This window comes from Acanthisitta chloris, unplaced genomic scaffold (genome assembly GCF_000695815.1).
Source record: "Acanthisitta chloris isolate BGI_N310 unplaced genomic scaffold, ASM69581v1 scaffold3175, whole genome shotgun sequence".
NCBI classification, from domain to species: Eukaryota; Metazoa; Chordata; class Aves; order Passeriformes; family Acanthisittidae; genus Acanthisitta; species Acanthisitta chloris.
The window spans coordinates 29,768-43,938 of NW_008675199.1; the positions used below are offsets into that span (position 1 = coordinate 29,768).

At 51.2% G+C, this 14,171-nt stretch overlaps 1 protein-coding gene across 1 annotated transcript in view; it reads right to left on the reverse strand.

Moving 5' to 3' along the window:
- The window catches only part of KSR2 (kinase suppressor of ras 2), a gene marked incomplete at both ends in the record, with an annotated part of 68,097 nt that overhangs the window by 29,760 nt on the left and 24,166 nt on the right, over positions 1–14,171 (reverse strand). The window contains 4 exon segments of the mRNA XM_009075628.1: positions 1,382–1,449; positions 4,098–4,181; positions 4,832–4,901; positions 13,833–14,014. Coding sequence (XP_009073876.1) covers positions 1,382–1,449; positions 4,098–4,181; positions 4,832–4,901; positions 13,833–14,014 — 404 coding nt within the window.

The window sequence follows — 14,171 nt, forward strand, 5'->3', positions numbered from 1 at the left end:
CAGCTGCTCAGCTCCTGCCCTGGGATGGCAGCTGGACTTTGGGCTCCCCCTGCACCTAGGATACAGCCAATCCCCCCAGGATATGGGGGGCTTAAAGCCCCCCACGTGGGCTGTGAACTGCCCACTGCTCCCCCTGCCAAGGGGCTGCAATTTGTGAGAGCTCAGCAGTTGCCATGGACACCACTGGGATGCGGCACAATCCTGTCCCTTGCCAGTGCTTTTTGGGACAAGGAAAGGAGCTAGCTAAGAGCTCTGCACTCTCTGCAGGGAGACTTTTTTTGGGGAAAGCCAGCCTGCAGGTTGAGGGACTCAGGAATGGTTTGACTCCAAGACAACGTTTTTAAGAGCTGAGTTGTTGTTGGTTTTATTGGGGGGGAGCTATTTCACTGATGCTGAGGCCACTCCAAAGCCACGTTGCTTCTTGCTCCCACACTAAAACATACAGTGGGCAGCTCCAGCTCTTGCACCATCACAGCTCACAGCTACAAACCCCAATTCTGCCTTTCCTGCCTCCTGGTCAGGATTTGTAGCAGCTTCAAGCATGATAGGGGCATTTTCACCCCCTTTCACCCAAATTTCTGCAAGCAAGGGCACGGAGGGGTGGAGTGAAGGCTGTAAAATTGCCCCCTCCAAGGCACAACATCCCCACTCGCCTTGTGAGGTGCCACACCAACGCAGCTGCCACCAATGCAATCCATTTCCCCATGATCAAACCAACGAATGCATTTTTGGTGAAATTTAACACAAAGTAACAGCTTTAGGAGCTCAAAATTCAAGGCAATAGTAATTGGAAACGTTTCCCTTAGGTGGTCGCAGTCCTCTGGCCATCAGGGGAGCACTCGGCCAAAATCTGGAAGAAAAGAGATGGGAAGCGACGCCCGTCGTCCTGCTGCAAAGTTCTCCCTCCTCTGTGGATTTTAGGATGGGCTCTCTCGGAGGAGAACCGGGTAAGGCAGCTCCAAAAGCACCATGAGCATCCGCAGGGGCACAGCCACATCCCTGTTGTGGGGACCCCCATGCACCGCCAGCGCCGCGGGAGATTTGGGGTCCCACGCGTCCGCCCTAAGCTCTCGACAGTAGCAAAAGGCTAAAACCTGTTGGACTTACCCCGTGTGGTGGGGAATCTGAAAATAAAAGGAGGCAGGGGAAGGGTGGGTGGAAGTGGTTTGCAATGCAAATCTGCCTCGCCCCGAACGGTTCGTCTCCCTATAAGCGGAAAAAACGGTGGGTAAAATTTTCACAGAGCGCCCAAGCGGTTCGGGAGCCTCCATCCCACCAGGGACCCTGCGAGGGTCAGGCTCCCGAATCACCCCGGGGGCTTTTGAAAGTTTTACCTGGTGGCAACATCCATGGAGGCAGAAGGGGGAAGAAAGGCCCTTACCTCCACGGTGGATGATCAGCAGGTGACATGGAGGGGCCTCTTTGGTGCATTTGTTGTGGCACTTGAGCCTAGCAGGGAACAGAGAAAAAGGAGTGAGAAACAAGGGTGAAGGGGACATGGAGCATTCCAGGATGGAGAGAGACTATTTAAAAGAGCATGTCGTGACAGGGTAAGGGGGAACGGCTTCAAACTGACAGAGAGTAGGGTTAGATTAGATAATAGGAAGAAATTCTTCCCTGTGAGGGTGGTGACTGGCACAGGCTGCCCAGAGAAGCTGTGACTGTCCTACCCCTGGAAGTGTTCAAGGCCAAGTTGGATGGGGCTTGGAGCAACCTGTTCTAGTGGAAGGTGTCCCTGGCCACAGCAGGGGCTGGAACTGGATGGGCTTTAAGGCCCCTTCCCTCCCAAGCCATTCTAGGATTCTATGAATCCATGATGTGGCACGGAGCAGGGAGCATTGCTGCAGCACAGGGACCCTTTCTTCCCCCAGGGAGGTGACTTGATGTAAGACTTCAGTTGTGCACAGCCTCTGGGTGCTTGTTGCCTGAATAAACACTCTCAGATCTCTGTGGTCCTGGGAAGACCCATGATTCCCAAACAGCAGGCTAAGAGAGAGGCAGCAGCACAGGACGCACATCCTGGAGTACTGCGGTGGTGTGGCTGGAAGGACACAGAGGTTGCACACCCTTGGCAAATGCATCTGTCCTGATAGAGCAGTAGAGGAACACCCAAACCTGGAGACACTGCCTGGCTCCCCTTTTTTCTGCCAGCTGTGAAGAACCAGGTACCCTCCAGCAGCTTGAGAATGCCCAAAATTGTCACTTCTGCCAGTGAAAGAAAAGGAACAGACGCCTGTGCTGGGGTTAAAGATTTAGTGGAACGTGGGCTGGAACAAAATGATCTTTAAGGCCCCTTCTAGCCCAATCCATTTCACAATTCTTTGAAAGCTTGATCCCCTCCAACCACCATCCTGCTGCTTGATCCTTAAATAAATTCAGGGGCAGTGGAGGGGGAGGAAGTCGCTTCCCTGGCCTCAGATGTGCTCCTGCCATTGCACTCTCCACTCCTGGCTTTACTAAGGACATTTAACTAAAATAATGAGAGCATTTATGGCTGCGTTGAATAATCTGCAGATCTTTGACTGTTTTTGTGGAGCTAGAGCAGGAGTCTATGGAGGGCTTCACCCCTGGGTCATGCATATAGGCATAAGCAGATTCCCAAAACCTTCCTGTTCCTTCTTAATTAGGGATGGAAACGCGTCCCCAGCTCACGCTCTGCTGCGGTGGCAGAAAGCCGTGGGGGAAAAGGCACAAAGGAGGAAAGGATTTATAAAAACAAGGGTAAAGGATAAAAAAAGCATGGGAGCTCCAAGTCAATGAGCTGGGTAATGAAAATTCAGGAGCCACGCATGTTAGCTTTTATTACAAAGCTGTTCCTAGAGGGAAAGGCAGGGATTATTTGGTATTTCAGGCTTGGGGGGTTTGGGGTCTAGTTGTTTGTTTTACCTGCTTGTTCCCTTCTGGTTTCTGGGGAAAGCAGCACCAGGGCTGGCTGTGGCTACAGCAAAACTGAAAAACCTAAATACATTGCATTCACCCTAACTTTTTACAACCAGGAAATGGAACTGCTCTTTTCTGTAGCATTACAGGCAGCAGGACCGACACAGCCAGAGCCACAGCAACCCTGTTCCCACACAGGGGACCAGGCACAGCATCCCTCCTTCCACCCAGGGACCAAGCAGGACCTGCAGGCAAAGCCTCCAGCTGCTTGAGCACTGAATACCATAGAAATCACTCCTTTAAAATCTGTGTATTTGATATCACTTCCAGAAAACCACCACCAGCTGCAGTGTAACCAGGCATTTCTCATCCAGGTTTAAATCCCAATTTACTAACTCATCAGCATTTAATCAATGGCAACAGCGATTGTTATCGCACCATAGCTTCAGCTAACTCAGTTACCCCGCAGACAATCACATATTCCCAGCTCCCATCCCTAGAAAAGGCAATCCTGTCTCCAGCAGTAGCTCTCCTAAGTGCTGATGGCTGCACGATACTGTCTAAGAGCTGAGCTCTGCCAGATTTAGAGCAGTTGGAGTGGCCCCAACCTCTGCCTCGCTCTCTTTTCCCATTCCCATCCAATTTTACATCTCCTCTCCTCTGCATTGTGGCTAAATTGTGATTTTGAATGGGTTGGCTCTTCAGTGCCATGACCCCACCAGAAAACAGAGACCCTCAAGTCTCTGGCTGCAAAAATAGAAACTACAGCCCAAGGCTGTTGGCAAAGCCCATCCAATACCCAGAATTATCCTCCAAGCTCTCGGCTAAGCCACTCTAGTCCCCAGTCCAGCACATCCATCTCGCATCTCCTACAGATAATTCCACGTGGGACCACATGGAGATCTAAAGCCAGGCCAAGGATGGCAGTGAGCAGGGGGCTGTCAGGATCTGACTCAGAGCTCTGGTGCAAGTGGAGCTGAGGTCTGGCAGGCAGCATCCTCCCCAGGGACCCCACTCCCATCCCAGGCACACAGACTCAACCTCAGCCCTGTTTTGGGGTGTTATTCACCCAATTTCACGTCTCATGAAAGCTTCCTGTGAGGATGAGCTGGCGAGAGGCTGGTTGGCCTCCCCATGCTCGGCTACACCAGCAAAATCCTGTTTATCCTCTCACAATATTAAGGAGTGACACAAACAGCTTCAGCACTGCGTCGTACTTGCAGTTTTTGCATTTTAAGCCAAACAACATTCCTTTCCCGCAGACGGTGCAGGTCTGAGACATCCAGTACTTAGTGGAAAACCTGTGGAGAGAAACACAGAGAGTGGGCAGGGAGAGATGAAGCCACATCTGCCTACTGAGTCCTGATTTATCCTTTTCTTGCTGCCCTCAAACACCACTGGAGGTGTTGAGGCATCTTTCTAGGGATGCCAAAACACAAATATGAGCCTCCCTTTGGTTATGCAGAGGGGCACAACCTGCTCTAAAGCAGGTCCAAGCCAGCCAGAATGGCCATTAGCCACAGGTTTGCTGCAGCTCCCCAACTTTACCCAACCCAGGCACCCCCAAGACACTTCCTTGCCCTGGGGACCAAAGTTTCCAGCCCATCAGGGTAGCAGGTGCCCCATCAAATAGCATCACTGAGCCTATTTCCAGTGCTTTTCCCTCTTGAGGTAGATATGGAAGGGCAATAATCTGGAGATGGAAAAATCTGCTGAAGGTTGGCAAGGTCACAGATAATACACAGCTTTTATTGATAGCGACTCAAGCCTTATCTAAAACAAATCTGAACTGAAATGGAATTTAAATGGGCTTCTAGGACAGTGCAGTACAGCATGGGAAAGAGAGGGAATAGCCCCAAGCCCTTCATCCTGGACCAGAGATGGAAAGGGAGATGCTCATCCTCCAGCATCGGGGGGGACTCACCCGGCTCCGCAGCAAAATTGGGCATACCTGTGTTTTATCGAGTTTCCTAGATCCCGACGGGGGATCTGCGGGGACCAGCGAGGCACTGACAGCGTATCTGCAGGGAGAGACAGGGAAAACCATCAGTGGGGTTCAAGCTTTTTGGGATGGGAGCAAATGATATGCACAAAAAAATGAGGTTTGCCTGGTCTTTCCCCTTGGAGATGCCCCACTGTGGTCCCTTTCTGGAAATGAAGAGACCTCTGAGCTTTGAGCTTGGGTCTGCAGGAAACTGGGGTCTCCTGTCCCCCATAACAGACACCAGCACCCAGTTAGGATCAGGGAGATGACGTACCCAACTGCAGGCAGAACAGGATTGCAAAGCTTTTGGAAGCACATCATGATATCCAAACAAGAAAGGAAAAAGAAAGCTGAAACAGCAGCATTGTCGTTTTTTAATAAGACATCACATCTTGCAGTGGTGATTGAACAAAAAGCCAAGAGTCAGCCACTCGAAAGGCAATTCCACTCATATTCCAAGAGAAGAACAGAGTAAAAAGCAGCCTTGCCACTCTCCTTCCAAGGGAAAAGGAGGGAGAAATGGTAATGGAACCTTCTCTGAGTAAGGAGAAAGAGGTAAGTTCATTAGTACCAGCTGGAACAGGAAGGTAATTAGCAGCACAGCCATGTTTAAGACTCCACATCCCCCTTCAGCCTCACAAAGGCATACATCTTCTTCCTCCTCTTCCTCCTGGAGAGGAGGCCTTGGAAAGGTCCTGCCCCACAGGACACTCAGCCAGGGAAGGAATCTGTGCCAGGACTCAAAGACTGGATTTTCAATAAGGGATTCGAGAGGTTTCCCGGGCACAAGCACACAACCCCAGCACGAGCCGAGCCATGGTGGGGGCCGAGCAGCAGAGCCAGGCCATTTGCTCAGTGTGCCAGCAAATCCCTCACTAAACACATGCTGGATATTATCCCTCGGAGCACGAAGAACCGCTGTTTGCTTTAATATCCCATTTTAATATAGCGGGCGGCAGGGCACTCTAATTGCACTCGCTTGCTGAAGGTTACATTTACATCCTGCTTCCTGTGCCAGGCACCGTTAAAAGTCCTGGGAGCATCCTAAACGGCATCCTTCTCCAGCAGCTGCTCCGGTTCCTTCTCTCACTCCTCCACATCAGTCCCGATTGTTCCTTGTGCAGAGCCAGAAATTAAGGGATTAGCATCATAGAATCATGAAATGGTTTGGGTTGGAAGGAACCGTAAAGATGATCTTGTTCCACTCATTCTATCATGGGCAGGGACAACTTCCACTAGCCCAGGTTGCTCCAAGCCCCATCCAACCTGGCCTGGAACACTCCCAGGGATGGGGCAACCACAGCTTCTCTAGGCAACCTGTGCCAGTGCCTCACCATCCTCACAGGGAGGAATTTCTTCCTAACATCTAATCTAAATCTCCTTTAGTTTAAAACTGTTCCCTCTTGTCCTATCACAATCTGCCCATATAAAATTATCTCACTCCTTTTTAAGTCCTTCATGCTGAAGGACTACAAAGTCAATGAGGGGAATTGCTGTCCCCAGCCCTGCCTTCACTGTTTCATCCCATGCCAATATTTTTGACTCACACTTCTCACCAGCCCTTGAGACAATCTATTGCAGACTGCTGGACTCACATCCCTCCCACTATCCCAGTATCTACAGCCTCCCAGGGTGGGAAGTTGGTCCACAAGTCCCAGAGATGATGCTCTGAAGAGTTTGACCACTCCAAGCATGAGCCCCATCCCTTCCTAAATGTCATTTTCTCATCAGTAAATCACATTACACAAATAAGTTGTCATTGTTCTCCCTCCAACACCAGTCCCTGAAGAACTAAACACCCAGGCAAGAACAGCTCCTCTACCAGAATTAAATTACAACCTCCGCTTTATCAGCCTCAATTTATTCCCACTAACTTTCAGCTGGCCTCAATTAAATCCTGCCAGCCCAGGGAGGGGGAGAGGGGACTGAGGCAAAGACGTCTGAGCCTTTTAATTACTTTCTAAATGGGCTCACTGCAAGAATGTATTAAAGTGCATCAGGGATTTTGACCTCCTAACATAAATGAGACCTACGTGATTCATGGTTAATTACGCTCATTAGAGGGAGCGATAGGCATAGGACGGTGGTGTTTAACAATAGACCTGCTGTTTGCAGGAGGGAAAACCAGCAAAGCAGGGTAGGAGGGCAGGGGAAGGTGCATCACTGCCTTGGGGGAACGCTCCCCAAAGGTTTGGGGGGCTTTGGAGTTATTTGAGGATTCTCCCCTTTAACCTCTGTGGTGATATTCCCACCCAGAGGAAAAGCTGTTTCTCCCAACATTCAATCAGGGTGATGCCCAGAGGGAATGTGGAGATGCAGCAGCCTGCCCCCAGCCACTGGAGGAATATTCCTATCAAAACCCCCAAATTCACCACAATTAGAGGTAATTGCAAGGAAAAAAAAACGTTAGCACATCTTGCTGCTGCAGGGGGGGCAGGCTTTGTCGTGGGGACCCAGTGATGGAGAAGTGCCATCCCAAGACAGCAGGATCAGTTGATCCTCGCAAGCTTTGAAGCGTGACAGTGGCTGCCTCTCTCCCTCCCTCCATCCTCCTCTGCCCAGCACCAGTGACCCCGAGCTGCCCTCTGACTACTGATGTCTTCCAACCTCCCCTCCCTGTGTGTCAGTCATTCTTTATACCTTTATCATCAGCAACCTCCTATATGGCTTGAAAAATCCAAGTTCTCCTAGCCATAATTCCCCCCGCATAATTTTCCCTCCTCTCCTCCTCTGAGATGACATTTAATGGCCACAGGTGGAATTTCCCAGGGAAGAATGCAGCTGGTCCCCACTCAGCAGACCAACTGTGAACTCCCCCTGAGCACCCATCTCTTCCCTGTCTCCCCATCATCCAGAGGGGCTCCTAAAGGCCAAACCCTGCTCCACAAAGTCATGGCACTGCCCAATGCCACCCAGCACACTGTAGAGCAGTACAGCCCCTGATGCCATAGGATGCCACCCTTCACCCCAACACCTCCAAAACCTCCTCAGTTTCCTTCACTGCAGCATCACACCGACAAAGGTCACAGTTCCTGCTCCACACAGCACAGCTTATCCTTGAGTCAACAGTCCATGCTTGATGGGATCAGATGTGCCAGGAGGAGAGCAGGGAAGGGGGAAACCAACCGAGCAAAGCGTGACAGCCACCTCCGGCGCATCTCTGACAGCCGACACGGGAGAAGAGCCCTGCCACCCAGCTCCCCAGCAGTGACAGACAGCTGTGACAGCTGCTGCTGGTCCCTGACTGGCACCCACACACCTTGGAGGTGACGGGAACTGCGATGCTGCCTTGGCCGTGACGCCCTCCTTGCCCCTGCTGCCATCCCAACAGCTCCACGGTGCCTTTCGGCTGCTGGCATGGATGTTTCCTCTTCATTCCCCGGCTGGGAGATGGGATGCTTAGGCATCTCTGGCATGTAGAACAGCAGCCAGAGCTTCCCTATTTCATTATGTTGGGTTTCCAGCCTTTTTGAGGGCAGATCAGCAGTGCTGCCCTCAGCGAGCCCCACCACTCTCACCAAGGACACCAGGAGCATCACCTGGAGCTGGCGGTAGCACCAAACCACACCAATGGGGACCATGTTTGGTCACAATTCCTCCCTCTTCATCTTTCACCTTTCTGGACACCCTGGAAATTGGTGTGAACATGTTACCCATCACAGCGACAGCCTGATAAACAAACCCTCCTACTACTACTACAGCAAACAGCATCAGGCAATGTTCACATTATGAATGGGATGGATGAAATCGATGGAAGTGAACTTGGAAAGCATGCCAGGATGAATCGCTGTGAAGCCACAAAGTGGCCAGGAGGCTTTGCACTTGTCTCTAGACGTCCTCCAGACCCCTGTGTATCCCAGGCAGTCACCAAAATGCTCCCAGTCCCAGGGTGATTGAGTCCTATGAAAAGATCAAGGGAAGATGCCAAGGTGCAACCTCCTCCCACAAGAGTTCAACAATGAAGAAAAGTGCAAGAGATCCATACCAGGAGTATCTCTACCACCATATCCCCAGGCAGAAATCACAGTCTGGAGCTATATCATAGAATCACAGAAGCATGGAATGGTTTGCGTGGGAAGTGACCTTAAAGACCTTCACATTACACTCACTCTGCCACAGTCAGGGACACCTTCCACTAGACCAGGTCACTCCAAGCCCATCCAACTTAGCCTCAAACACTTCCCGGGATGGGGCAGCACCAGTGAGCTGCTCTGTAGAAAAATGTGCTCCCAAAGTTGCAAAGTCCCTCCAAGAGACACTTTGGTCCTCCCTCACACTGGTTTTACGGCTGAAATAAGATTGGAGAGATAGTTGAATAGCCTGGCTGCTGCAATGCTTGGAGCAGCAGCTCCAGCAGCTTTCCCTCCCTATGGTATAAAATCAATGCAGGATTCAAGATACAAAGGCAGTCACCTGCTCATTAGTGCATGTGCTAAATATTCTGCACAGAATTTGGTCTAGTGAAAGGTGTCCCCCCATGCAGGGGATTGAAATGAAATGATCTTTAAGGTCCCTTCCAACCCAAACTATACTGTGATGCTATGGCTCACAGCCAGGTCCAAACCCAGGTGCTGTGGGTGGAAGGATGATCCATCAGGATGAAACAAAACCCCAGCCGTAGCGGAGGGGATCATCCCAAGCAACCAAAGAAGGCAAAGCTATTCTCAGAGCATCTCTAGTAAGAAAACAGAGTTGCTTTATAATCCCGGCAGTTCCTCTTTGCAGCGTGACAATCCTATTTATACAGCTGAAATGTCATGTTCAGCCTCTCTGCTGGCTTAAATACTCACATTGTGATTTTCTCCCCCCAGTTTGCAGCCTTGCAGGCTCAATTAGGCTTACCCAGACAAAGCTGTATTCTTCGACTCCGCACAGTGCTGCTGGGGTAGGAAACCCTCTGGAGCCTCGTTTCCAGCTGGAGCAGCCCGATGGTGAGGCAACCAGATGTGGCCAGATGTGGGCTACAGGGAGCTCCCAGCTGGGCTGCCAACACAGCCTTGAAGTGCTCATACTATGACTTAGACTGGCAGCAAGGCAGGTTCAGGGAGGAGAGAGCCATTGATGGACACAAAGAAATGATGTTCCCTTGGGGAAGCCCCCTGATAAAGGCAGTTTGGGTTGGGATAGTGTTAAGGAGAAACCTCTTCCCACAAAACCACCCCTAATACTGGGCATAGGATGCCTATAGAGAGGGACCATGGTCTGAAAGGCACTGATTGCTTGCACATGTGCCCCACAGCACCTTCAACACTGGCATCATGTTTTTGGGTCCTGCCTAGTCCTTTCCAATGGAAAGGATGGATTTAGGGCTCCTGGATTCCCACTCTGATCCACTGGACATTATATTTAATCACCTTCCACCAGCCACACCTACCTGAGGTCAGTCCTCCAGGGACCCTTTCACAGATGGTCAGCACTAAGAGCTCTAGTGGCCTCTCAGCACTTGACACTTGCTTGGCCATCCCTGGTTGCCCACCCAAGCCCCAGGTAGACACAGCCAGTTTGCTTCCCAGGAGCAGAAGGTCAGCACCATAAATTGCAAAGCCCTTGGTCATGAAGCCAAGAGAAAGAGCCAAGACGGGGATTCAGGAGAAGTGACCCACCAGAGACATGGCCAGGACAGCACCTGGCTCCTGGCCCTGTGAGAAAGGGACTTCACCCCTTCTTACAACTTTCTCATGAGGGGCAGTGGAGCAGCAGCACCCATCTCTGCTCTCTGTGACCAGTGACAAGAACCAAGGGAACAGCATGGAGCTGTGTCAGGGGAGGTTTAGGCTGGATATCAAGATAATGGTCTTCCCCCAGAGGGTATTTGGGCACTGGAACAGGGCAGTGGTCACAGCCCCAAGCCTGACAGAGCTCAAGGAGTGTTTGGCCAATGCTCTCAGGCACAGGGTGGATTGTTGGGTTATCCTGCACAGGGCAGGAGTTGGACAGATGAACCTTGGAGTCCCTTCCAGTTCAGGAGATTCTGAGATTTTGTAATTCCTCCAGCAATATTTGTGCTGCAAGAAGTTCCTTCTGCAGCTCGCTGCCAGCCCTCGTGCTTTTGCTCCACATCTGTGAAAATCCATTCGCATCAGGGCAAATAGCTGTTAAAAATAAGAGAGAAGCATCCAAACCCACATCCGGCCAGGACCAATGATGACTCAGATGGGAGCATGCTCCTGCCACAAGCAGCAAGGCACGCTGGCTGTTGAAAAGAGATCATGGAGAGACAGCCGGGGAGAGTGGGGTCTTGCCGAGGGCTCACTGGGCTCCACTCATGCATCTCAATCTGACAACATCTTTTGTTTCCGTGCTTAGGGAAGTAATTCCACATCAATCCAGAGTGTACTGGGTGCTGTCGTGCTGATCCCACAAGAGGAAAGAGGAAGAGGCATTTTTCTGTTGCAGTTTTATAAAAGCTCATAGTCATACGGATGGAATATTGTAGAGAACACAGCTGTCAAACTGCATCCATGCCACAAGGATGGGGAGAGAGATGTTCTTGGGATGCAGAGTGGGCACAGTCCACTGGATCACACCCTTGGTGAGCCCCATGGAGCTCATCCAGCAGCACATGGGAATCCCACTGCACTTCAGGCAACAAGAATTAGTGGCACCCCAGGAGCTGGGGTGAGGTGTGACCCCTAAACCACCACCAGCACTTCTCATAGGCCCTACAAGCCTTGGATCTTTGGACCAGTGAGAATGGCAGTGAGGGGTGAGCAGGGGACCCAAGGACACACAAGAAGAGTAGGGGGAAGTCTTTCAGGTCCCACAACAGCAACATGGGGCATGAGGAAAGCAGAAGAGGTGTCTGCCCAATATCCTTACTGATAGCGTGGTGAAGCAGTGGCACAGGCTTCCCAGAGAAGCTGTGGCTTCCCCATCCCTGGAAGTCCTCGAGGCCAGGTTGGATGGGGCTTGGAGCAACCTGTTCTAGTGTAAGGTATCTCCCCCATGGCAGGGGGTGGAATGAGATGAGCTTTAAGTTTCCTTCCAGCCCAAACCATTCCATGATTCTACTCCTCCCTACAAAGAAATGTGCCTCTGCTCTGCTTGGCATAACTCATGCATGGATGCTGATCCTGCAAGGACCAAATGGTTTCAATGATGCTAAAACCTCTCAACAGGGATCAACCAGCTGGTGAAACCAAGCCTGTCTCTCCACAGCTCACATCTAGCCCAGAAAACAAACATTCACAGCAGCCACGAATGTTGGAGGGCCGAGGAAAATGAGAAGAGACACCTCTCCAGCAGCGTTAGTCACTTGATAACCCATCACTTATCGCATCCTGCTCCTGTGATGCCACATTGCATCAGGCTATCACGCCACGGGATGTAATCCAACGCATAGGCATGGGGAAACCTAACGCAATGAGACACAGGGTGGGGTTGCTGGGAATGGGGTTTAGTTCTTGGTTTCTGCTCTGTTACTCTGGGCTGCAAGTTGAACTCAATGCCACAGGAAAAACAGCAATGCAAAAATACTCCTTGCTCCAGGCAAACCCACTGGCTGTGCCAGCCAGAGTCAGGTCTAGGAATAACATCACCGGCCTGCAGAGCTTCTGCCAGGTCCTACTGACCCCAGAGCCAAAGGAAAGGGAGACAAAGGATGGCAGAAATGGCTTGATGATTCTTCAATGATCCCAAACAGTAGCTGTGGGGGGGACGGAAAATGAGAGAAAGAAAGCAGGGGAAGGAAAGGGGAGGAAGATTTTTGTGGTGTTTCTGCCTTGCAGAGGGCTGGGAGAGGCATGGCTGTGGGGATGTAAGCAGGGTGTGAAGGATCTGCCCCATCACACCAGCACCCATCGCCAGCAAACTGGTGCTCAGGATAGCCACTGAGCTGGTGCTACATCCCACCCTGATGAGAACAGGGAGGAGGAAAACCTGACAGTGCCAGAGATGGACAAAGAGGGGGTTACCTGAAAAGCCCTTCTTCAGCCAAGAGCTGAGCAGTAAGAAGTGGAAAAACCCAAAACAAGCCTGGAAGACCACATTTTGCGGAAGCAAACTAGGCAAAAGTTCAGGGAGGGGAAGGTGGCAGAAAACCAGGCTGGATATGGAATTGGAGGAAGTTTTTAGCTGAGGAACAAGAGGCAAGGGGATCTCGCCCTCCCCATGACAGCTCTTGGCTTAAAATTGCTCCCAGCAGCTGCTGCATGTGTCCTGGGAGGTTTTGTTCAGACTAAGAGTCATGCCTGGCTTGTAAAAATCTTCAATCCCTGCAGAATTAATCAGTGCACCAGTCCGAGGCCAGGAAAGCAGGATCTGGCTGTTTCTCCCTGGCCAGTCGCAACGCCCTGGGTGAGCTCACTGAGCCAAACCCACCTCAAGTCCCACCACCAGCAACTCCTAAAAGGGCACAAACCACCCTGGCAGATTCAGAAGCAGAATCAGGGCTGCCTGCTGGGATCAAACTCCATGGGGTTTGCTCTGGAGCTGTCTGCATCAGGGCGCTGTCTGCATCAGGGCTGGCTTCATCCAAAACTCAGCATTGGCTCAAAACTCAGCAAGGAGAGGTCTGAAACACAGCTGCCTTGCATGGAGGGAAAACCATGGCTGGCTTTACAAAGAAACCCTTGGAAAAGTCACTTTCAGGTGACATCCAGGCAGTGTCACCAACCCAAGCAGCAGGGAAATCTCACAGCTTTCCCAGGGGACAGCAGCCACCCTCTAGCACCTGTGTTCTTGTGACAGGGGAGTCTGTATGTCAGCATAAATCTATATTCACTATGGCAGTGGGTTTGCATAGATACAGACATAAATAATCAAGGATTTAGTTATATATTTACCCAGAAGCACTCACATATCTCTAAATACCAATGCAAGGCACCTACGCAAGGGCTGTGCTCACTGCACAACACTCAACCAATGTCCTCCAGACCACTCCAAGTTTGCCCACGGTCATATCCTCTACTTGGCATCAACCACCACCCACCCTATGGCAGAGGGGCCTGAGGGGGCCACATAGACTTACTTGCTGAGAAGGTGGCTTCGGTGTGAACAGGAGGGGTGGAGGGGAGGAAAGGTGGGTACCCCACGAAGAAGGAGCGCAGAGAGCGCTCAGAGAGGAGTGGGGAGCGCTGCGCGGGGATGTTCTCACAGCTTCCCACGCTGTTGTGGATCTTGAGGTTCAAGGGCTTGTTCTTCTTCTTGACTCTGGAAGGGAGGAGGAAGAAAAAAGGAGAAAAAAGTGAAGGGCAAAGAATTAGGGGCGTTTGCTTACAGGTGGGAGCGATGAACTGAGGAATTGGTGGCACCTGTAGGACAAGGGAGATGCTGCACTGCATCTCTCTCATGTGATAACTACACCCAT